This window comes from Anopheles funestus, chromosome 3RL (assembly GCF_943734845.2).
Source record: "Anopheles funestus chromosome 3RL, idAnoFuneDA-416_04, whole genome shotgun sequence".
In the NCBI taxonomy this organism is placed as follows: Eukaryota; Metazoa; Arthropoda; class Insecta; order Diptera; family Culicidae; genus Anopheles; species Anopheles funestus.
Window position 1 is genome coordinate 1,660,902 of NC_064599.1, and position 23,884 is coordinate 1,684,785.

A 23,884-nucleotide genomic window follows, 5' to 3' on the forward strand; every position below is an offset into this window, starting at 1 on the left:
ATGGCGTAGTTATATCGATGAATCACGCACGCCCATGAGATGGTGACGAAAATGAGCGTGTGTCGGACGGCGCAAGAAAAGAAAGTTCAAGATAAAATAAATAACAACCGAGAATCTATTTCATTTGCTACTTATGTCTTTCACTAGTTTACGATACACAGGAAAGAGAATTAATTGCTAACAAAATAAAATCACAAAACAATCAAATGAAAACCCCTTTTTAACTTAAATGCAACGTAAATATTGGTGTTTTTTGCATCGTTTGTTTTCGAAATTTACAATACTACATCGCTCCACAACTAAAAAAGAATAATAGCAAATACGGCCTAGCCGTCCCTCGTATGAGCAGTAAAAATAATATTATAATTAACACGCATCTAATATTATCACATATCAAAAAATGCGTGTGCGTGGATTTTGCTAAATAAAATTTATTTACATTTGACATAACTAAAAAATGGGAGTACACATTCCTCTATGTTACAGTTACATGTTTCAGTAGCTTCGAGCATCTAGCAGTTTACTAGGTTCCCACGGTATTCACGGGAAATACGGCAAGTGCAGAATCTTGTATGCAATCGAATTCATCTAATCGTTCGGTAAACCCTGTACATAAAGATGGACCGTAGATAAAAGCCAAAAACCCATTATGTGACCGTGCGACGACGTGATGGACTTTGTTTTGCACACTACTACTACGGCTGTATTACTGCTTTAGTGCAAACATACACTTATTGTTTGATTATTTCATTATTTGCTCATCTTTACAATGCACAATCGCTTCAACGATACACTGTTTGTATACACTCGTAAAAACATATTAGTGATAGTTCCTGACAATTGAAACAAAAAATCGAATATTTAAGCACACAAATGGAGCACAGAGAGCTCCTTTATATAAACTGCAGAGCTAAAGCAAACGGCTAGCTCTATGATGTGATTCGACATTAGATAATAAAGTAATAAAATTAAAATATAAACTAACATACCATCTAAGAATAAACAATTATCAAAACAAACTCATCGATTCTTGTTCGAATTGCAGTTCATTTTGATAAAAAAGAGGTTTCTTCAATAAACAAAACCAAACTTAAAATCAACAATTGTTTTTCTTCTTTTTTTTAAATAAATTATGTTGTGTGATGTTAATGGAATAGTGAGTGTTTGAGTGAGGGTTAAGGTTTAGTAAATTAGACATTAAAATGTGTTATGTACCTGTGACAATTTACACAATATTCAAAAGAGATAGACACTGTTGTGCTGAGGTGAGTATTATGAGAAAACTAGAGCACATGAAGAGTTATACTGTTTCTATCTTGGTTTTGGTTTCTTTGTGGCATCTCTATTTCAGGTCCGCTGCTCTGTGCTCGTGGGCATTTAATTGTTCCTCTATTTTAATAATTTTGATTGCAGCGTTTGTTTGATTGCTTTTCGTTCTAACGTCTTGGCTTGACAGATTAACCGTCGGATAATTTCTGCCCGGCGACAGTCACCGCACTGGACACTTCTTGCAGTGGTTACTGGCGGGAATTTTGTGTATTAGCAACGATACTCTCGATTACGCGAAATGGTGGTGTTGTAAATTGATCATTGTATCTTGCATCTAAGCGTTTGTTTCGTCTCGCGTTGTAGAAGTAAGCAGTTTGACGAAGCAGGAGAATATTGGCGGCGCTCGAAATGAAGTGAACTCGTTTAACGGATGTATCCTTAGCTGGAATCTGTTTGACAATAGTCGCACATAATTGTTGGCAAAATTGCTTGCGCACCCCCTTTCGTTCGCGGTCGTGGCTCGTACATTTACAGCTATTTGCACCTGGCACAATCCATTCTGCGATCGATTAACTAAATTTGTTCACCGTAATCATCGTTACAGGAGAATCTAAAATGTAATTGTTTGTTGCCATTGCCACACATTGCTTCAATATATTCTGCCGCTAACATTGCCGGTAGATCGCAGCTGTTGAATGCATAACAAACTAAAGACAAATAAATATTGGTGGTATGGATTTCAGAATTAGACTTGTAATGCTGCCTCATAGGCGTCATTTCTTTTCTCTTGCGGTACACACAGTGCCGGTTCGTCGCAAACTTCGTTTTAATAGCATTGATGAATTGCCGTAGGGCGAATACTTGAGTGGTTCTCTCCTTTGTTTGCTGTTTTGCTTCGCACAGAATGAACAAATTTTCCGGTTGAATTTCTCTCTTGTAGGCAAACACATCATTTTCGATAATCGTTTAGAAACAAAACATTACCTACGAAATTATCTGCTCTTAGTCTCCTCTATTTTTTCTTTGATGAAGCGTTTTTGGTCGTTTTCTGTTATACGCAATGCATTAGAAACCACGCGGGTCTACGATTCACTTCCAGAATGATTCAGTTGTTCGCCGTGTGTGTGTGTGCATGTTTCAACATTCATTTTTGTTTTGTTTTTCAGAATCCAACCGCAGAACCACTTTCGCGTGCGCTGTCATACGAAATCCGCGCTTCATTCTCATCTCTTTGTTTGTTTTACATAAAGTAGCTACTAACGTACGATGCCACAATCAGCCCAAGCACGGTTAAACAGATCAGGATCATAATCTTCTTCTGCAGAGATGAAAGTGCAACACATCAGCAAACGTCATTAGAGGTGTTCAGTGTGTAATTTTGTGTGTTTGTCGGTGGTGATCGGTGTAGGGAGAGAGAAACAGTTTCAATTTAGTGATATACATAGTATTGCTGGCTACCATATGTATAATATCTACCCCCAAAGTACATACATTGTAAAAAAAATTGAAATATTAGAAATATTTATGAAACGTAACACATGTAAAAAACTATGTTGTATTGAAAAAAATAAAGAGTCACACAAAACGGTACATTAAATAGATCCGGAAAACGTGATTTGCAAATTGAAATTATGCAGAATTTAAAAAAAACATCAAAGTGTAATAATCAACACGTATTTGCTTCTCTACTAATATTATAAAGCTTTGCAGTATAAAGAAACGCATGCATTGAAACGAAAAGGAGACGAAACAATAACATGTTTGCAATTCTTGCAACTGTAAATAACGGTGTTTGTAGGAAATGCATTCAAGAGAAACATTGTCATTGTCAAATTTAGCTTTTTGTTTCGTTTTTTGAATAACTTATTTTGAAAGACAATTGTATTCTGCTTTTAAGAAATTGTTATAGACATACATGAAGAGATAAAATTCTACAAATACAGAAGAGCAATACGTTTTAAAATTGATACAGTTACAGTATAGTAGTACAGTACGAAGATACCATTCGAGATCATGCACACTTTCACTCATACCATTCATACAATTAGTTTTAAATTACAGTTATAGATAAACATTTGATATGCGTAGTTAAATTTTCGATATCCCCTTAAGAACACGAAATCTGGACCATTAAAGCTGCCATTTGCTTTAATTTGTAAAGAGCTTCACAATTCTGGAACCGGAAAAAGCGAAATATCCTTTCACGGAATATCATGGATAACAACCCAACAACATTCGCAAATGTTGCAAGCAACAAGACGCCTCAATATCCCAGAGAAGCGTTTATATTCCTTTCTGAATTCAATAGATGCGAAATAATTTTTTTCTTACAAACAAAATGCATTATATTGTTCAACATATATCACACGACTATTAATAGCAGTATACTAAACCAACATTATACTATCAACAAATAAAATGAATAAAATTATTTAAATCAACTCTGCGCGCCTTACTTCAACCTAGTGGGCCTTACAACCAGACTTGTGTCAATGTCAATTTGTTAGTTGTTTTTCTTTATTGACTCAGTAGTGACATGGGTTGGTGGCAATAAATAAAATAGTTACATTCAAATTGCCTGCACTGCACTATGCCAATTTATATTACTTTCATCTTTGTGCTTCACATATTCAGCAGACAAGAAAATGATTTCCCTTTTTCTTGAAGGTTATATTTCTTCTACGATTTTTTAATGCTTTCAAGCCTTTCATTTAGTACACGTAAATGTCTAATGTAAAGTATGTTTTGATTTTTTTCCTACCCAATTCCTAAATTTTCATACTTGAAACAATCGTGAAGCGTAGCATAGTGGAGATGTGTTTAGTTTACTTGAATCAAACAGTATTTGCATTTATTTATCCACGTTCTTCTAATAATCCGCAATTCGGTAACTCGAGGTATCGAACGTTAAGCAAAATATTGTTGTCTGCCCACGGTAAACAACTTGTCGCAAATATAGCTGTTACATTCTAACCATAAATAATAATGCTCGTGATACGCTAATGTATTCACGATCACGATTTTGTTCAATTTGCTTCAGCTTTTTACTACACTACACTATGAAAACGATTAACAGAATGATGATCGTTATTAAGAGGCAAACCGCTATCATGATTTTTTTCTGGGAAATAAAAAGAAAATAAAAAAAGAAGTAAGATAATGTTCAGTGTTATACATGAATTAACCATGTCCATCCCAACATCATTTGTTAAGCTTTTTGTTATGGAAAAGAAGTATTATTAATCGTATTATTGAGTAATTGCAAATGTTAAAAAACACTGCATGCTGCCATAGTAGTTTCGTACTTGAGCTATCGGAAATGTCTATAAGAGCCACATCCACATGAAATATCCAACTTTATGCTTACAATTCGTACCATTCGATATCAGAATTGACGTTCTACAGAGATAGTTTAATTCTTCTCAAATTTATAGTTATTTGTACAAACATTTGTTATTGTATTGCAAAGTTTTTAAATTACGTTGATTTGCGTTGATGTTACTATCGTTTAACTATACACAAAGGACATTGTTGACGTTGGACTATCGTCCGAACCTACCAATTTTCAACTGTGAGCACTTAACACTCCGATGTAAAATCGCACTATCATTTTTGCACGATGGTTTTGCTATGTGGAGTTACGACAGGTAGATCGCCAAGAATACTACTAATATAATGATCGCTATAAGAACACAAATACCGATCCAGATTTTTTTCTGGAAAACAATAATAAAGGAAATTGAAATCAGTAAATTATTTCATTACTTCATAGGGACGGACAGACAACAAACGAAACAAACTTATTGTAATAGCTGTTTCACCATACAATGTACATTATACATCCGATCCCAGTTTCCAATTTTAACACTTATAAGAGTAACACACATGAATGTAGGGGGGATAGACAATGACAAAACCTTTCCTCACAGTATACCATTCAAAAAATAAACTAAATTTATTGTTTGCGAAGCAAAACGCAACAAATTTGCATACCTTATATGTTTTCATATGACTCATTATGGTATTTATTTTCATTACAAAAACCCAAACGATTCTGAGCCAACCTATACGATCATTCCTTTAAACCCAAACATAACATTTCTAAAAGCTCCACGAAAACAATCACAAATAAGCAGCACAAACACCAACTCGAAATGGATAAATAAAGACTAGCAAACGTTTTAATATCCACATCCGTTTCCTTTCAGTTTTTGAGGGATTATCATCATGTTATTTCCGCGTTAGAAGGGAAGAATTGTGAGATGTGTTAGAAACCGTAAAGGACAGTCAATAGTAGATCAACATTAGTTTGCTTAGTTTCAGGAGATCATTCCAAAGTATTCCAACCGGCAGTGAACCAAAGCCTAGCAAACATACCTTTCTGGCTTTGGCCATATACTTGACGGCTTGGACCAAATCTTGTTGGCCCGTTGTAACGTAGTCCCGACTGTTTTCCACATGATACTCAATTCGGTCCACCATTTCGCCCTTTCGTCCGGAGAAGACGATTGTCGCGCACCAGGTTCATGTCGTACGACAGCAGCACGGTACAGGTTGGATGTTGAACGTGACAAGATGCCCATACCATCACAACGATCATGCAGTCGCACACGCTCGTCAAGGATACGATTGGAAGGTTGGGTGCGTTGGTACCAATTTGAATTCAGGTTGATATCATGGACAGGAGATTCGTATTCGTTTTCGTTTATATGTAGCAAATCGGACGAGGATTTGGATTTGGCGTGGTTCATAGGAAAGCATTGGGATTGGGATAGACCATTTTTGGTATAGAATGGTTGGTATGGGAATGTGTGAGTAGTTAAACGATCACCGGTGTAAGCAAAATAAGCACAATTGCGGGAAGTAGAAGTACAGTTACCGACAGTCGACCCGGATGCGGATGCAGTATCGTTGGTGGCATTATTGTGGTCGCCAAATTTCCGCAGAGAAGACAAACTCGGCAAAACCCGCAAAGGGAAAAGAACAAATACATAATTGTAGAGCGATTGTATAGTCAGAGATTCATTGAAAACAACCAAGAAGAAACCGGAGCCATGGATTATCCGTTAGCAAAGAGTGTAAAGAAGATCCACCAGTACCGTGAAAGTGCATCATTGCGATTGGTTCAAAGTTTCGGTTACAGTCAGTCGGACCAGTTAGAAATTGTAGGTATTAAATTATTCAACAGATTGTTATCCACTCAACCACCATACAGACATTCATTTTTAATAGTTGTTATCCATTCACACATATACAATAATTCATAATAGCAGAGCATTTTAAGCAGGTTTAGAAATAGCAAGCAACAGTCAATAGTTAATTAATTGTTACAAATATTAGTAAGAAAATAAATGCAATACAAGCGTAAAATTAATTACAGACCGATAGCAAACACAGCCATGCACAGGTATATATAAGCAATATTATTACGTGCGATTTAGTATTTTGAAACCAAAAGCGTAAACCAAATTAATTTTTTCCCCCAATGACATCAATACAATATAGTATTGTAGGTACAACATATAACGTACAGAAAAATTAAAAAAAAAGGATTAAATGGACGTAGGGATCGGACGGGATTGATAAGGTTTATCGGGATGTCAACACATGTTTGTATGTCACAGCAGAAAACCAGTTAATGTTCATGACGTGTGGCATACAAAACACAACGATGATGGAGATCACAGGGATGAAATTATCAAAACAATGTATGGAAAGAAAGAGAAAAAAAACACACAACATTAGTATAAAAGTCGGTAGTTTTACTCACCCGGCGGGCTTTGCTTTGATATTTAAGCGCTTTCTTTGTGTCTTGTGTCGCTGTTTGAACATAATCCATTGCATGTTCGACGTGATATTCTATACGATCAATCATTTCACCCTGAAGGAGAAGGAGGTAGTATGTTTTTGCATGACATTTTGTTGCACAAACTTATCATAACCAATGAGCAATTTGGTAATTTGTTTATACTACAGGTGTTTTTTGCGATTATTGCCATTTTGCTTGTTTCATTTTACATTAATTGATCACACGTGAACATTCTACAACGCTGGAAGTGCGTATGGGGTTGATTTTGTATGGTTTGACAAAATATTTTCAGTCGTTTCAACTTTTTACAGAAATGTTTGCAGTGATCTTGATTCCATTGCTCACAGTATAGCAAAGATACGGCTAGTTAATAATACACACACACATAGAGAGAGAGAGTGCGCCATGGTCAGGTGAATCAGAGGAAATGCAGCAAATGGTCAAGTATCACACAAAAATACAACACTTATGTTCCATTGAAATACATTAATATTACAGGGTACACAACATTTACATAGACCTAGTTTGCAGATATCGATATTTCGATGTCACTTTTACACTAGCGTTAGACTTAATTTGACGTTACAGGATAGTGAAAGATGGCAGATGAGACAGATAGGAAGAGTGATAGAAAGAGCCACAGAGTTATAACTATCCATCCATCAAATGCATTACGTAGCAAATACAAAACAAACAACTGAAAACAGATAAACGAATCTGTTTTGTGAAATTAATACACAACAGTGCAACATGACCTCTTCCACCAATTTAAAAACTGGATGACACCTTCGCATTTTGACAATCCGATGCTGCGAAGACAGGCAATCGATCATAAACACCATAATCGGTTACTCTTTTGATTCTTTTTGTACATTTCGAAACATAGCAAATAGTCGGGAATACTTCGTCGATGATACTCGGGCGTATTTAGGATCGTTTTACTACTAGTACTAGCATGTTCTAGCCAGGTCGCACAGTTTCTAATAATCGCTTAGCAGCTCCTTAGCCTCCAAAGTAGCGCTTGAGGATCAACGCAAAGTCCTTATGTTAGCTGAAGCACTTCAGTGCATCAGTTTAACCTATATTTCACGTAACATCAATCAGCATCTGAGAGCTGTATGCGACAACACCGTCGAACCGGTTTAAAGTTCCACGGTGTTGGAACAGCTGTCAGGCGTTAAACGGGAACTCTTCAAATTACGGGAAGCATACGATACAATACTCATTTCAATTGTGATGGAAACGTTATAATATTCTATCCTAGTGGATGGAACTAAATATATGTTGTAAATAACAGTTAAGATGAACAAGAAAAACTGTAAACAGTGCATTACTTCAAATGTTTCTAAAATGATTGTCTGGTCATGCTAAATATGCTGCACGCATTGAAATAATAATTAATTTTAATATGCATTTTTTTTCAGATTATTGCCAACCAGACAAAACAAATTACGTCCAAACAAAACAATGTGTTTTTTTTTTGTTATAGAGAATAAAATAATAAAATTCTTTAATTTATCATTACTTGACTAAAGTTTGGTATTGCATGAATTAGACACAGCTAGGTATGTCTCAAGATGTCCTGAGTGTTGGCAAACTAAATATTTATGATGATTTAGTGATGTTGAAGAGACTCAAAGATACTACTGCAAATATACGCGTTGGTCATGGCCATGACGAACAGACATTTTAACGCGCACAATACGAAATCAAAGCTTTTGTGGTACAGTATACACAAACGCGAGCAGGTGATGTGTAAAGCATGCATATAAATTGTCCACCTTACCTGACTTTCGACCAACATAGCCATATCCATGAACATGTCATGCAGTTCCCTAATTGAATTTTCCAATTTTATAATATCTGCATGTCGAGCCTCGATATCGGCCAGAGTTTGCTTGGCTTGCTGAGTCTCCATGATGATCTACCGGTGCGACCGAAAAGAAAACGCGAGAGAGCAAATTATTCGAATTAGAAATGAAAGCTACACACTAAGGTGAGTGGAGAAATGCTTTTCGCAATGAGCTGTTCCCAGCACACTCCTGAAATAGACAGATGCAAATCGTTTACCCCCTGCGTGAAGACGGCCGAATTTCCTTGCTCTAACATTTCCTCAAGTTCTTCGTTTGTTGTTGCTCTACCCGCTGCAAAGAAACAGTTGTAAAACAATCGCTTGGTTACAATCTCGATGCTATTTTGGCCGTTTGACGCGCTGTGCCACTAACTAATTTCCAGTTGTCGTTGTATTCTTCCTTTGCAGCGCTCTCGGTAGTCGGTCTGGGTCCGGTTGTACTCCGTCATGACCTCGACGAACTTGCGCGACAGGGCCGAATGTTGCGTTTTTCGTATCCTTAGATCAGCATTCGACTTGCTCTGTTGCTCTTCCTGCTCAATGTTTTGTTCGATTCCCTGCACAGGATAAGTACAACAAGATAAAACAAAAGGAGAAATGTAAGCCAATATGTGTAAACATTTGCATTATGTGCACGCAAGACGCCTCATTTAACGCTTTTGCTTTTATTCCATACCTTAAGCTTCCCTCTTACTCTGTTGGCAGTTTTTTTAATGTCGGCCATGAGGTCTTCAAGTTCCTGTTTGGTTTCTGCAAAACAAGGGAATGTACTTAGATTCGTTAGCAATCATCCATACCAGCACCGTAATCCGTGCATCGTCATCTAGCTTACTCTCATCTGACTGTGGAGCCGACAGGATGGCACTGTGTTTCTTCTTCACTTCTTCGACATTTGCCTGAATTTTGTCGATCATCATCCGTATCTCTTCCACCTCTTTGAAGAAATCCTCCATGAAGCTGCCCTCCACCGGAACAGCCACATCCTCGGGCATATCCTCATCATCGCTCTGTGCCTATTATAGCGTAGATAAACAGACAGGAAAAGAAGGACATCGTATGTATTAAATGCGTTAGTAAAAACGTTTCATTCCTATAGAACGATATAAGATTATATAGCCTTATACTACAAAAAAAATAGAAAAATGCATCACAAATAGAGAGAAACAAAAGTAAACAGTTATTTGAATTTAATAACGCCAAGCATTTCCCGCCAAGTAGCAACTGATCCGTTTACAAAAAGAGAATTACACACTTCAGCGCGCGTAATTAATGGCGTACGCATGATCAAGTAGATTTCAATAATCGAAAAGAAGTACAAACCGTTTGACGCTCGAGTATAATTCGTACATAAGAATAAAAAGCATAATCTTCAGAAATGCATTCGCGCCTTATGGCATAACATCCAACCGCTTTTACTATGCAAAGCCGCACCCTACAAATGCAGCACTGTGGAACGTCGCAGGTCGAATACCACAGTCCATATACCGAGAACGATATTTACGCTAACGTTCAGCATGCCTCTGTAGCCTTTACTGCCACCCACCTAATAATCAGCGAGTGTGCGTGGGGGCGTCCGTCGGTTGATGTGTACCGACGGCGATCTGTGGAGAAGGCTTCTTCCATTGTTCCCTAGCCCGCAAAGTGTCATGCGCGCAAACGATTTGCAAAACTTTATCATCCTGCCTATGATGGAGTGAGTGGCAAAAAGGGATACGCGGTGGGCCTAAATGTCATCGCGTGCAGCCGCCTATGCTGGTAGCTTGTATACACAGACACACACGAAATGTTATGAACCACCAGACGCCTCCATCGATAGTCCATTTTTTTTATTTAATTAAATAATATTTAAAAAAAAATTTCAATATACCGTAGCTTCTGCATAATAGTGTGCGTTAAAATGCAAATCAAATAAACATTTTTCGCGCAAAAACAAAAAACGATGTTAAAATAACTCTCGAACCGTTTTCACAGCACAGAAATACAAAAAAAGATTAGTGTGATTTAAGGACTGTCGCCATCAATCGTTTCTAGTAATATTGATTTAGTTTTGCCAAAGTTGCCAAACATGTCCTTGAGGTGCATAATCGATGACGTCAATAACCGTTCAGTATATGCGTTGATAAGCGGTAGGGGTCGACTCTAATGACGTCGGTCGTTTTCAGATGGTTTGACTATATCAACTTTGAAACCCTACGTCAACCATATCAATAACTACCCACATACAAACATTATCGTTTTTTTTTTGCTTCAACTTCCATACAAGAAAAAGCGCAAAAATGGCTTATCAAGGCACAGAAAACCTGTTTGATCATATCGACAAAAACATCAGACACAATATACAACTTGGCTTTATTTTGAACAAAACATCAAAAGAATTATATAAATAATGTAGCATTTCCGTGTGTCTTTCGTTTTCGTGAACCATTACGATATTTTTATGCATAATTCGTATCCTTCTTACAAAGTACCAGGGGTCTCCATCGATCTGACACTTTGCTTAAGCGTTTATAAAAGATTCTTGTAAATAAAAAAAAAAACAAATAAAATAATACACTAAGCTAAATTGTACGCATTAATAAAGCCGACGGCAGTGTTGAAATTATTCAATTGTTAGCATACGATCATTAATCCCAAAGCTTTACTTCTATATCCCGAGCGGAAGGTTGCATCTACGTATTATCCTCCTTTCCTCGTCAATCTCTGCAAAACTTTAACACAAAAAGCTTCTTCATTCGATGCATAATGATAAAGTATCCTATAAATAGCTGACATACAAAGAATGTCCCTTTATCTTTTTTTTCCTTCTTCTTTTAAGCTGCCTCGCTAGCAGCAAGACCGGTAAATCGGAGAGCACAGTTTTAGCGATCAGCTTAATATTTTATGAGTTGCCACTCCTAGAGTCAGCAGCATCGCTTGGCATCGTTTGTTTGCTGCACGCCTTTCCGCTTAAAGCAAAGTCACCCATACCAAGGCTTAAACGCTCCGGTGCTATTTTTTACATGCCCGTTGTTGATGAGATTTTTATTCGAGAAGAACGGGCCAGACCCAAGTATTGCTTTTAGCGTGCGGATAATTAAACGATGAAGAAGAGCTAAAAATTTATTTCATCCGTTCTTCAATATCTGTTAGCACGTGTAAACATTTTCTGTAAGCCGTGTTAAATTAAATTCTACACCCATTCGTTAAGTGGCAGCAAAATTTAATCATAGGCTTAGTATAAGAGCATCCGATAATTGGAGGAAGAGCGTATGCAACACATCTTCGCGAAAGGCACGCAACGCTAGATGATTCTTCTTGCTAGTGCGATCAACCGCAACCATGATGCGATTAAGACAAACAATCGATGGAATTCATTCCTTCCGATCGTGTCATTCATCTTCCCACGCGTTATTAGGGAATTAACCACAAGAGCACAACGAATAAATTGTTTTAGCTTGACAACTACCAACGCATGTGAGGTAGGCAGCATATAGGAATATGAAGCACTTGTTACTAATTGTTATAAACAAATTATAAATTAATAAAAAATATTTCAATGTCTCATTAGTAATGTTACTTATTCAAAAGCAGCATTACTAAGAAAAAAGAGCGTAAATTATTGGTATATACCCAGCTAGGAGAAAACCAAACAAACAAACAACCAACCAGATAACTAAAAAGAGAAGAAAAGTATAAGAATCTTCCGTCTATATGCACGGCTATTTGATGAAAAAAAGAAAACGGTAAACCCTCACTGCGTTGGGACACAAATATAAAAAAAATATCCACTGCATCGAAAATTATCTACTTATGAGTATAAACAATACAAAGTGGAATGGTATACAGCTTCGAATAGGTAGAAGTCACCGATTAAGTATCGTACAGTTTCCCACGTGATATGGCGCGTTGTATCATTGATGGATTTTTTTTCTATCGGCGACAAAACTACATTTACAACACAGAATGCTATAGCATGCGCAGTGTCCAACACATCAACAGCGTATGTGTGAAATAGAGAGACAAATGAAGAGAAAGAGAATCGCCAAAAACCGTCCACCGTCGACACCATTGAGGGAATGTTGGCGTTCGAGTTCCAACCTTTGAAATTAACCTCATAACCAAGTAATCAACCCACTACAGTAAGCGGTGGGCCTACACCAAGCAAAAACCAAACGAACAGAAGAAGGAAAAAATATACATAAGCGTCAACAACCCGTCGAACCATTTTTTTTTTCGTCTTCAATTTCGAACGCCATTCGCACATACACACACCAATACACCTGAGAGCTTTAGGACGAACCAAAAAACAAAAGAAACGCACCTTAACGCTCCCACCGATATGTCGTCGACCAGCATCATGCAAGACCGAAAAAGCAGGTTCACGATACCACAGTGCGCATGATCGCTGACGCGGATAAGTGTTGCAGACCAATTTCGCTTCCTCTCACATACACAGGCACACACACACATGCCATTCTATCGTCCTTCCGCCCACCGATCTATAACGCATTGCGGTATTCCTGACAAACGGCAAAGAGGGAATTCTTGTTTTTAAGGGAAGGAAACGCATATTTGTACGTCACGCTATAAGAAAGTTTCCTTTTTACGAAAAAAAACCCCGATATCTATTTGCCAAAAAAAAAACGAGAAAAAAGCATTTCCCGAAACGATTCGATTTCTTACCACAATTCTCAACCTTCCCTTTTTTCCCACATGCTTAAAATGTTGCAACCCTGCAGAGAAAGCGAGTATTGACAGTAACGAAAAATAATTCGGCGAGAGTTCCGCCGTACGATCTTGAACTTTGTTCGCCCTTGACCGTTACAAATATCGCGAGCTGGGTTTTTGGGAACGGACAACGTGCCTCATATCACTCGCTTTGAAGTTGCTTTAAAATCGTTACAATACAAACAAAATCAATTAATGAGCAAAAGCCCAAATAACAATGGCATACATTGTGGTTTCGCGATCAAAAGAGCAGCAGCGTAGACATATTGAGTGCAAATTACATCAAGGGCATCAGTGAGGTCGTTCGACTATATCACGGAACACGAAGCCGAATGCTCCGATTACAAAACACACACTGCCAATGTGTGGAAGATACGATGTTTAATGCGTTAAACGTTCATTCAATGACCAGTCACACTTAAGTACGAACAAATCGTTTAAAAGACCGCATCAACATGTGCAACAACACAGAAACACTGTAAATTCCTAGGAATAGTAACACTTCCTCAACATCCAAGGTCACTCATGCAAGATCGCCCAGCTGATCTCAACAACTTTTGTACTATTCATATACACTCGAGATGTGTGATCTAGCAGCAATATTTTGTGTGGGCTAACTTCACGCAGATTCTCGGCATTGCAAAAATCACCCAAGCCGCTTATCACGCTCGCGTCATTTGCGTGTTACGCCTGGTAGGGGAAGTGTATGTGCTGTTTATGGTTTGATTTATTTTTTAGAAAACCTCGCAAAGCAGATAAAACACTTGAACGTTCAGTTTGGAGGCTATCTCGGCTGCTGAAAATCCCATTCTCCATTGCACTTATTGTGCCCACCATGTGCAAACAGGCAAGTCTTGCCTTTCTGCGTTTATTTTCACTCGCCGGTCGCAATGATATGGCCACAGATAGCGCACTACACACCCGGCAACATGATGATATGAGTTCTATCAGTGTTTTTTTTTTTGCTTTATTCCAACACAACCTAATCTGTTCATAGCAATGAACCTAGTCGTGGCATTTTTGGGCGGGGGAACAAAGTTTTTAACACCCCACTGACTCAACACGCCCGTACGATTGTGACCAATGTACGCGTAAGTGTCACATCAATCAACAACAACAACCAACAACAACAAAATCGGGCTCCCGACCTCACACGGATGATGCCAAATGATATACGCACACATTCACCAGCATGATTCACCGGGAGTTTACTTGAGGGTGCGATTACATTTCCACTGTTTGATGGTCATGCATCTTTTTAACCCCTGTACATGGCGCTTTTGAAAATGGAGGTCAACAAATCCAAAAAGTAAACTGTTTTAGTGCTATTGGAGAAGCAACAGAGTCGAGAGCCGATGAATCACACCTCGCTCGTTGCAAACGTTTTAGTCTGCGTGTGATCGACTCTAAGAAAAGATATTACATCAACATTTAGTCATTGTACAACTATCCAGTGCATTATGCATTTTTTTTTTATTTTCTAAGAACGGCCTGGCCGTATCAAGACTTATTTTACCACGTAGCAGGATGCATTACGCATTATATCAATTTTTTTAACATCATTGAAAACAGAAAAGTTTAAAATTTTCGCTACAAAATAAAACTTGGAATAGAATTATCATTTAAATAACATTTAAATTGGGAAATTTAACACTTTTCAAACGTTGGCGTAAAATATAGTTAGCTGATTGTTAAATATAATACTGATTTAATAAAGATTAGCATGCACACCGCATATCATTGATCAGGCAATAAAACACATCGGATTAAAAGCAACATTTAGTACAACTCACCTGCATGGAAACATCTATTACAATCAATGTGCAAAACAAAACGTACAAAATGTACGAAAGCAGAACAAAAAAAACAATACACTTGTTTGTCAAAATAAATTAAATACCATCCCTTCGTGACGGTTTTTTGCGGGCGCTTATGTTTCTTTATCGATTGAAAGGTTAGAAAGTGCAAATAAAAATGCGGGAAAAAAAGTTAAAACTCACAGTAAAACTCACGATTTCCAAGCGTTTCGCATGCAAAACACAAAAAATCACAAACACAAAAAATACGCAGAACAGAACGAAAGGAAGCGCAACAAGAGCAAGAAAATGGTTTAATTGTTTACACAAAATCGAGTGAACTAACCTCTATATCCTTTAGTTATTTATTCACATTGTACAATACAGTGTTGATGGTGGTTTTTTTTATTATTATTATCAGTTTTGGTTTTTCCATTAGATTGCACAACAAAACACATCCACAAAACCACAAACGATTACACACATTCAGATGGACACGATAGCAGGAAGATGATTCATATTTGGTGGTGGTGGTGGTGGTTGATGGTTCATTTTGCAGTACAGGTAGAAGTAGTTGTAGGAGTAGTAGTAGTAGCAGTAGTAGTAGTAGTTGTAGTAGTAGTAGTTGTAGTAGTAGTGGTAGTAGTAGTTGTAGTAATAGTTACAGTAGTGGCAGTAGTAGATCAGATAATTATTGCAAATATGATGATGATGATGAGATGGAGGTGGTAGTAGTAGTATTAGTAGTGGTGTAGTAGTAGCAGTATTAGTAGTTGTAGTTGTAGTAGTAGTAGTAGAAGTAGAGAAATACAGAAATAGTTATGAAAATAGAAAATTAGAAAACATTTATTTGTACATTTATTTACAACAATCATCAAATAGGGGTGATTTCAAATGACGATTATCTTTCACAGCTAAGCAAATAAATATAAATGAAGAAGAAAAAAAACAATAGGAGGATGTAACACACTATATAACCTATGGGATATTTTAAACTACAAACAAGACAATTGATGCATTAATTTCAATTACAGATGGATTGAATAATAGATTGAAGCAACATTGCTCCATTGCCTCCCGAAACTACTGTTAAAAAAAGGGAAAATGGTTTGCTTTCTTCATAGGTGCTGGATAATCAAATGTCAATCTTATCTTTTGTTTAACTTATCTTTGTTTGTTCGCTATTTATTGAGCTTATTTTGCAATTTATATTTGTACTTAAAATAATGTTTTTTTAAATATTTTTTGTTTTATAAATTTTCCTTAAAAGCTTTTTCATATTTTTATTTTGTGAAGAGAAACATATAAGCTTTTCATGTAACAATTATTAATTTATTCTCGCATGAACCCACATACAGACACGTCTATTCACGTTTGACACCCATGCCATCCGACATACGTGCGTTTAAACGACCAACATACATTTAAACAACGAAACAAAATACAAACAAATTACGCCACTTATTTGATACACATAGAACAACACAAATGTACAACATAAATACACATATATACTGTTATATATGAAGCCACATAAAACAACAGCACATTGATATAAAACACATTCATTGCATCGGATGTTCCACTTTTCGTACAGCTAAGTGATAGGGCATATATCTCTTGCCGAACAGATTAGGAGCCAACGTTAACAAATCTGAACGCGGGGAAATTGCGGGAGACAATCTTCCGTACAAATAGTTAATTAGCTTTGCACGAAACGGCATGTATATAAACTCTTTATTATGAAATCCTTAGGTACACCCTACAGCTGTTGCTACTTTACTTCACAATTTAAATCTTACATCTATAAGCCCTAAAAGAATGTCAGTGTAACATCACATCGGTCCACATTAACCTGCGGCATTTCCCAGTAGCGTTTGCTGCATTTATGCAATCATTGTTTCCATTGCTCTATCTCTCCTTCTCCGTTGGAGCTAGAAAAATGTTACTTTCATCACAATCGTGAAAAACATAGGCGGCAAATCTGGGATAATTATTTCTCCCAATACCAACAACGCCCCATTATTTTTCTAGTGGCATAATGATCGATCTGTCATGTATATGGTTACTAGACATATCTTGCACCGGGGGCGGCCCGGTGGTGCATGTGATAAACGGCGCCAGTCCACACGGCCGGACCGGGTTCAAATCCCATCCGGACCGTCCCCCCGCAGCAAGGACTTACTATCCGGCTACGTGGTAAAATAAGTCTAGTAAGCCAGAAATGGCCGGCGTGACCTGTAAGGTCGTTAAGCCAAGAAGAAGAAGATCTTGCAAAACGCAACCGATTATCCGGGATCAGTCTTACGAGGTCTTACGAAGTCTAGAGTAGATTTGATCCACGACGTTAGGTGTACAAGACCAGGGTCTCTAAACTACGGCCTGCGAGGCCCTCCCGAGATATCCCAAGATTGGCCCTCAGTTGTGGCTATTCCACTCAATGCGGCCCGCCATCTAAAAAGTTTGGAGGCCCCTGCACTAGACCGTTGGAGTTGTCCATCAAGAAACAATTGATCATATAAATCGATGGTTGATCAAATAAAAAAAATCAATGACGATCAGATATGTTTCGATCTTCGACAAAACAAGACAAGACGATGGAAGGACTGCCTCATGCTCAAAGGAATCTATAAAAAAACATATTTCCATTTGATGATTTTCCATGCATGGCGGTGGTGGTAGTTGACGTCTGACAAAAAGGAGATTAGCTTTGGAATATGCATATTACTGGCTAGCTATCATCGCGTCAGAAACACATCAGAAACCCTCAGACGCCTACCCCAACGAAAGATCCATTTCGACAACGGACTCGGATCTCGTTCGACATAAAAGTCTACACCCTGTTGGGGGATGGAAAAGGAGGGAGAAAAACAGTCTACACTGGAGAGATCTGTTCATTGATTCTTTCCGTAAATTCATTCGCACATTTTGCGAATGTCCAACCAAAAGAATGGATTTTCTGCAGCATTTTCTACCACTACGCACACGCACAAAGGCTTTGTGGTAAACGCAGCCAGTTATCTCAGTGTCCGTTCGCGTGGAAATCTCCTTATCGTGCATGGAAGTAGCCGGAAGGATGGTAACGTTTCAGGTTGGATTCAACACAGCGTGCTGGTAATTTTTCACCGCCGATGCTGCAGCACTACGTCAGGAATACGATAATCTCTTTCTGTTCTTTCGATTTTCCTCTTATTCCTAAAGTCTCTTTCTCTCTCTGTCTCTCTCTCGCTACCTTCTCTTTTGCTCTAGTTCTTTACGCTTAGACTTTTCTTTTTCAAACCTTCCATGGAAGCAACGAAACACTGCGCAATCGCAATGGCAGCAAACGAGACCGAATGTGTGTGCTTTTCAACGAATGAATATCTTCTCAAATAGAATTTCCCCTTTTGTTCGCAACAATCAAAACTCCATCATTTCGGTACGAAATTTTGTTTTGCTTGACGCAATTTTTGGCACACAATTTAATTGATTTCGTCCACTTTCTCCTTTTATTTGTTGTGTAGTTTTAGTCATTTTTGTTTGACTAGCAAAAGTGCTGACAGCATGATTTGACAGCACTATACTCGCATTGATAACAAAACTTATCATTCATTTTTTGACTTTTTTCAAAAAAGTGCAACCTTCACCCGGTCTGTGGATATTCGAAAGGTCGAAAGTTTAAAATCCAATGGACTGTAACCTAGCCCACGCAAAAAAACATAATTAAATGTCTACCTTAAAATCAATAAACAATTGTCTGGCCTCCATTCACCACCCCCGGTTTGAGCTAAGAGAATGTACAACGATTGAAATGAATTCTTATTTCTGAAGAAGAGAAAAAAAAGTGCAAAAATCATTCCATTGATAATTGCAAAGACGGGATCAATCAACGGGCTTATGTGGACACAAATACTGCATGATTCGCCTGTTTTCATTCATGAAATCGTACACAATGCAGTGTCAACTGTCTGGTCCAGGTGCCGATCGCGAAACAAGACAAAAGCGTTACTTGTGTGCGTATGGTATGTAAGAGCAACTTGATGATCCTGGCAGTAAAAAGAATATCCTTAGCGTGTTTTACTCAGAAACACCGGCATGTAACAAAAACAATAAAAAAACACTTTCGTCGCTTGTATCCTTTTTGGACGCAGTATTGCACGGTGGTTATTTCATTGACTGTTAACCGACCTGTTCCATTTTTAAATGTCTGAATCATGAGTTTTCAAAAAAAAAAATCAATTTAGTTTTAAAAGTTCTATAGTGTAGAGAGAGACAGAGCGAGAGAGGTTTAGAGAAATTGATACAAAAGTTATTTTTATTTTTTTTTTAATGCAAGTACGAGGAAACTCTTCCACTCCCATTAACGTTTTTCTTTGCGATCAAAATCCGGCAATATCTGATGATAAGAAAGAAAGGATTTCCATTTCGCTCCCTGTTTTTTCCCAACTGGAAAGAGATAGGGACAGAAAAGGATCTGTGTATGAGCTTTGCACGCGTCTTGTGGTCTTCTGCAATTTAAACCACCAAATCGTGCGGTAAAAAAAATGCACACACACATACAACAAGAGGTCCTTATGACTGGCAGAGAAAACCTGAATTGAAAAGGGGGTCCCGATGAACCCGCTCGCAAGCGCAAGAGCAACCACACACTTGGTACTAAGCGCGTTCATGACGATGCATTAGTATGTGGGAGGGGGGGGTGGGCGCTGCCATTGCCAGTTCCTGCATTATAAGACTTGGTCTGAGCGGAACAAGTAGGTTTTCCTCGCCTTCACTGGCAATACACCGAACGATTATGGTTTTTTTTGTTGTACTACCTACGTTTTTCCACTTCCGACTAGGGTGAAAATTGAGAGCAAGACTGATAAAAAGAGCAAACCTCTATAGGCTTTGCCAGCAAACGCGCTCACAAACGGATCGAGCATTTTATCGGCGAGTGGTTTTGCGTGAGCAACACAAAACACGAACGCAACAGCATGGGCAGCAGTGTCGCAGAGCGCATATTCTCACGCCGCACACAAGAGGCGGCGGATACGCTTTTTCGGGAAAAACGGAAGAGTTTCTTCGTGTGTATCCTGTGTCACGGCCTATCCCTGCCCGCGTCACTTTCTCTTTTCTATTGCGACCGAGAGTCCCGGTTTAGTATTCGGGTGGGGTCGATTTTCGATGCGTCCCTAGGAAACAAAATCCGTAGCGCGATGAACCAAAAATGAACGGTTCCGATTGACATTTAACTCCTGGCACCTATGGAATTGTTGACAGCGCTAGTGTTAATGTTAAGATACTAGAGAAAAGAAAAACTATTACAATCGTACTAATGGGTAATGGGAGGGGAAATTATAACATGATACTTTGGTTAATGAAAACTTATCACAAAACTCTATCATATAAAATGTGTGCATGTGTGTGTTTTATTTTTTAATTATGCCGAACGTTACAACTGCAATGAATAACTGAAGAGGTGCTTAAAAGTATAAAATCAAGATCTAACATAAAACACGCTAGTAAGGAATGGCAAATGAAAGGAAAACCTACCGCTTGCAGGGCTGCTAATCTGTCCTTCGTCATTTTGACCGCTTCTTATCGCCGGTGGCTCCCTCTACGCACTTCCTGCAGGGGTATGTACACGCGTATGTACGGGTGTAAATATGTTGTGTGGATGTGTGCGTGTCGGAATGTCCGTCTGTTTGTCCTCTACTCTAGCGAGATTTCCTCGGCTGTCTGCGTTGTTTGCGCGTGGAAACCAATATACTTCTACCGGATTTCTGAAGAAAAAAAAACCCCGTACAACCCGTCGCGTCCACCGACTCCTTTGTTCACCTAACACCACCAGACAAACCGGAGAACCACCCCTTTTTCCCGACCGTCTTCGATCGATCGACAGTCGCGTACTCTATTTTCCCGTTTGGTTGATGAGGTGAACAACGGTATTTTGGGACTGTCGAACGGGCTGTGGCATAGGATAGGGATAGTATAGCGTAGCTCCAGGATCTGCAGATCGCGATTTTCGCTCTCGTCGTCTACAGCCCCAACATTTACTGTTAGCACCACTTTTAAACCTTCACACTCTTTCGCACCTTTTCACCACCTGCACCTACACGACTGTTGAGAAGATAATGGTTAAGAATCAGGCTACTACGTTTAGAGAGGTACTACTATTTTTCCGACCACTGCACATCATGATGATTGGCACACCCTGCTTGTGTATATATGCTGTTGCATTGTTATGTTCGATGACCACTTTTTCAGCTACACGCCACCGACATCTCTGCACCAATGACACATCATGCACGAAACGAAAGAGCAACCCTCCCTCACCACCTTCGCAATTGACAAGAAAAGAAGCAATTTCAGCGGCAACCCGTGTGGGGGTGTTGCCATAAAGCGGCCGTCACGAAGGGGTGTGCCCTTTCCATCGTGCTTCCTTTTGGGACGGAAAATACCGTGAGCACTAGTGTTTCCAAGAACGAGATACGCCACAGAAGCTGCACTTTTAACAACAACTCTTGCTGCATAAAATTAATATCATTTGCAAGCCGATTGCACGGGAATAGAGTCACGGGCGTTAATCAGAGAAGGAGCGATGATGAGCAGCAGACAAATCGAAGGGTTTGTCTGATTTTAGGGTTCTCCGAGGAGGATCACTCCCTGTGCGTCATCACGACGGGCAAAGCAAATTTACCACTTCTTTTTCTACAGTTTGCACCAATTGCTACCTTTCATTCCACTACTGCTGTGCACAGTATTTAACAATCGCCGCCACACAAGGGCTCCGGTGGAAAAACTAACTTCTTATGGTGAAAATCGATATCTTCACGCGACGACGACACCACGCGTACTCGTCGAACGAACTGCTCGAATGTCGTAATGCAGCATTATCAAGTGTTTTTCTCAGCTCCAAATGAGCCTGCGTGTGCGACATTACAGGGGTTGTACGTCATTGTTTCCAGATTTTCTGAATGATTTTCCATTCTTCCCGCACTTGACGTCAATATAGGTATAATTCTATGCATACTGGAACGAAACTTTAGCACTTCGAAATCATATTTATTCTTTAGCACATCTGCCTATTTGCTACAGCTCCAAACCACACTTCTTTTAATGCCAGAATCAAGACTCACGCAGTGCGGTACAATTAACCATACTTTGTATGAATTGATCTTACCCATGGCTTAGCACAGGGAAACCAAGAAATATTCGCCACATACATAACATGAATACATTTTTTAAAAACATCTCACTTTTCAACTTCAAAAATATGTTTAAAAAACCGTCTAAACAGTCAGTAACCCTGCATCTTGTGTAGAATGAGTCGAGCAATTCTCACTTGCTTCAGCTCGCTCTCTCGCTCTCACGCTCACGTGAATTCACACCAACACACATTTGTCCTCTCGATTGTAGGAAAAAATTAGCAACAAATCGCGAGCAATTATCGATTTTTTCCTGAACCTACTCTGATCACACACTTTTCACTACATTGCATAGACTTCAAAGCGGAACAATCGTTTGTATGGAGCCTACGCAAGGAATTAGTCATCAAACACAGTCAATTTTCCACTTCCTGACCTTAAACATTCGGTCAATCTCAAATCCACATGCATGCACAAACACAATTCGGTACCGTAACTATTTCTAAACACTCGCATTTCCCATAAAAACGCATATAATTCGCTATCAAAACCTTTTATCGCGGAAACATCAACTTTTCATGCTACCATTCCCACAGAAATACTTTTAAGGTCTTCGCCGAATGCAAACTCACACACAAGCACGCAGTGACAACCTTTGACAGCCGAGCTAACGTCTGACGCAAACGATTAATGTCTATCGTCTGATAATTTAAACATCTGTCAGCCGTTTAAATGACTTCATGGAATCTGTTCCGCTGTAATAAAATCATGCTTTCGTCCTTGGAGCATTTTAACGATAATATTAAAGGACCGTGCCGACTTGAGCGTAGAATTTAATACGGCGATGAGTTCAATATCGATTCGGTTGATCATACGCATTTGAAGAACATTCGTGCTTTCCTTGCAAAAAGATTGGCAAATGATATACCATGGATCCAACAAAGTCTCAACCCAAAATACGCTGCACAGATGGGATTGAACGTTCGTCGCGTCAAGTACAAAAACGGAACATATGCCGCAATTAGAAGAGAAGAAAATAAATGTTCCCTAATATTGATCACGTGATCCCTAATATTGATATTGATCCTAATATTGATCACATAAAATCATGCGTTCGTCCTTGGAGCATTTTAACGATAATATTAAAGGACCGTGCCGACTTGAGCGTAGAATGTAATACGGCGATAAGTCCAATATTGATTCGGTTGATCATACGCATTTGGAGAACATTCGTCCTTTCATTGCAAAAAGATGATATACAAATGATGATGGCAAATGATATACCATGGATGCATCAAAGTCACAAACCAAAATACGCTGCACAGATGGGATTGAACATTCG

The 23,884-nt window shown here is 38.6% G+C and overlaps 1 protein-coding gene across 8 annotated transcripts in view; it reads right to left on the bottom strand.

Annotated features, from left to right (window-relative positions):
• The window catches only part of LOC125767288 (syntaxin-1A), a 31,798-nt gene extending 8,597 nt beyond the window's left edge, over nucleotides 1–23,201 (bottom strand). The window contains exons 1-10 of one of the 8 annotated variants that reach the window (XM_049433723.1): nucleotides 22,129–22,943; nucleotides 20,948–21,514; nucleotides 9,763–9,943; nucleotides 9,607–9,680; nucleotides 9,304–9,487; nucleotides 9,149–9,222; nucleotides 8,865–9,002; nucleotides 5,647–5,757; nucleotides 4,829–4,985; nucleotides 1,216–4,390 (exon numbers count right to left, since the gene is read on the bottom strand). In XM_049433723.1, coding sequence (XP_049289680.1) covers nucleotides 4,908–4,985; nucleotides 5,647–5,757; nucleotides 8,865–9,002; nucleotides 9,149–9,222; nucleotides 9,304–9,487; nucleotides 9,607–9,680; nucleotides 9,763–9,943; nucleotides 20,948–20,980 — 873 coding nt within the window. In that variant the 5' untranslated portion in view covers nucleotides 20,981–21,514; nucleotides 22,129–22,943 and the 3' untranslated portion in view covers nucleotides 1,216–4,390; nucleotides 4,829–4,907. Of the gene's footprint in view, nucleotides 1–1,215; nucleotides 4,391–4,828; nucleotides 4,986–5,646; nucleotides 5,758–7,039; nucleotides 7,151–8,864; nucleotides 9,003–9,148; nucleotides 9,223–9,303; nucleotides 9,488–9,606; nucleotides 9,681–9,762; nucleotides 9,944–20,947; nucleotides 21,515–22,128; nucleotides 22,944–22,978; nucleotides 23,001–23,033 lie in introns of those variants that run through there. The other 7 variants (XM_049433721.1, XM_049433724.1, XM_049433722.1 and 4 more) reach the window with 7 other exon arrangements.
• Nucleotides 23,202–23,884: the final 683 nt, after the last annotated feature.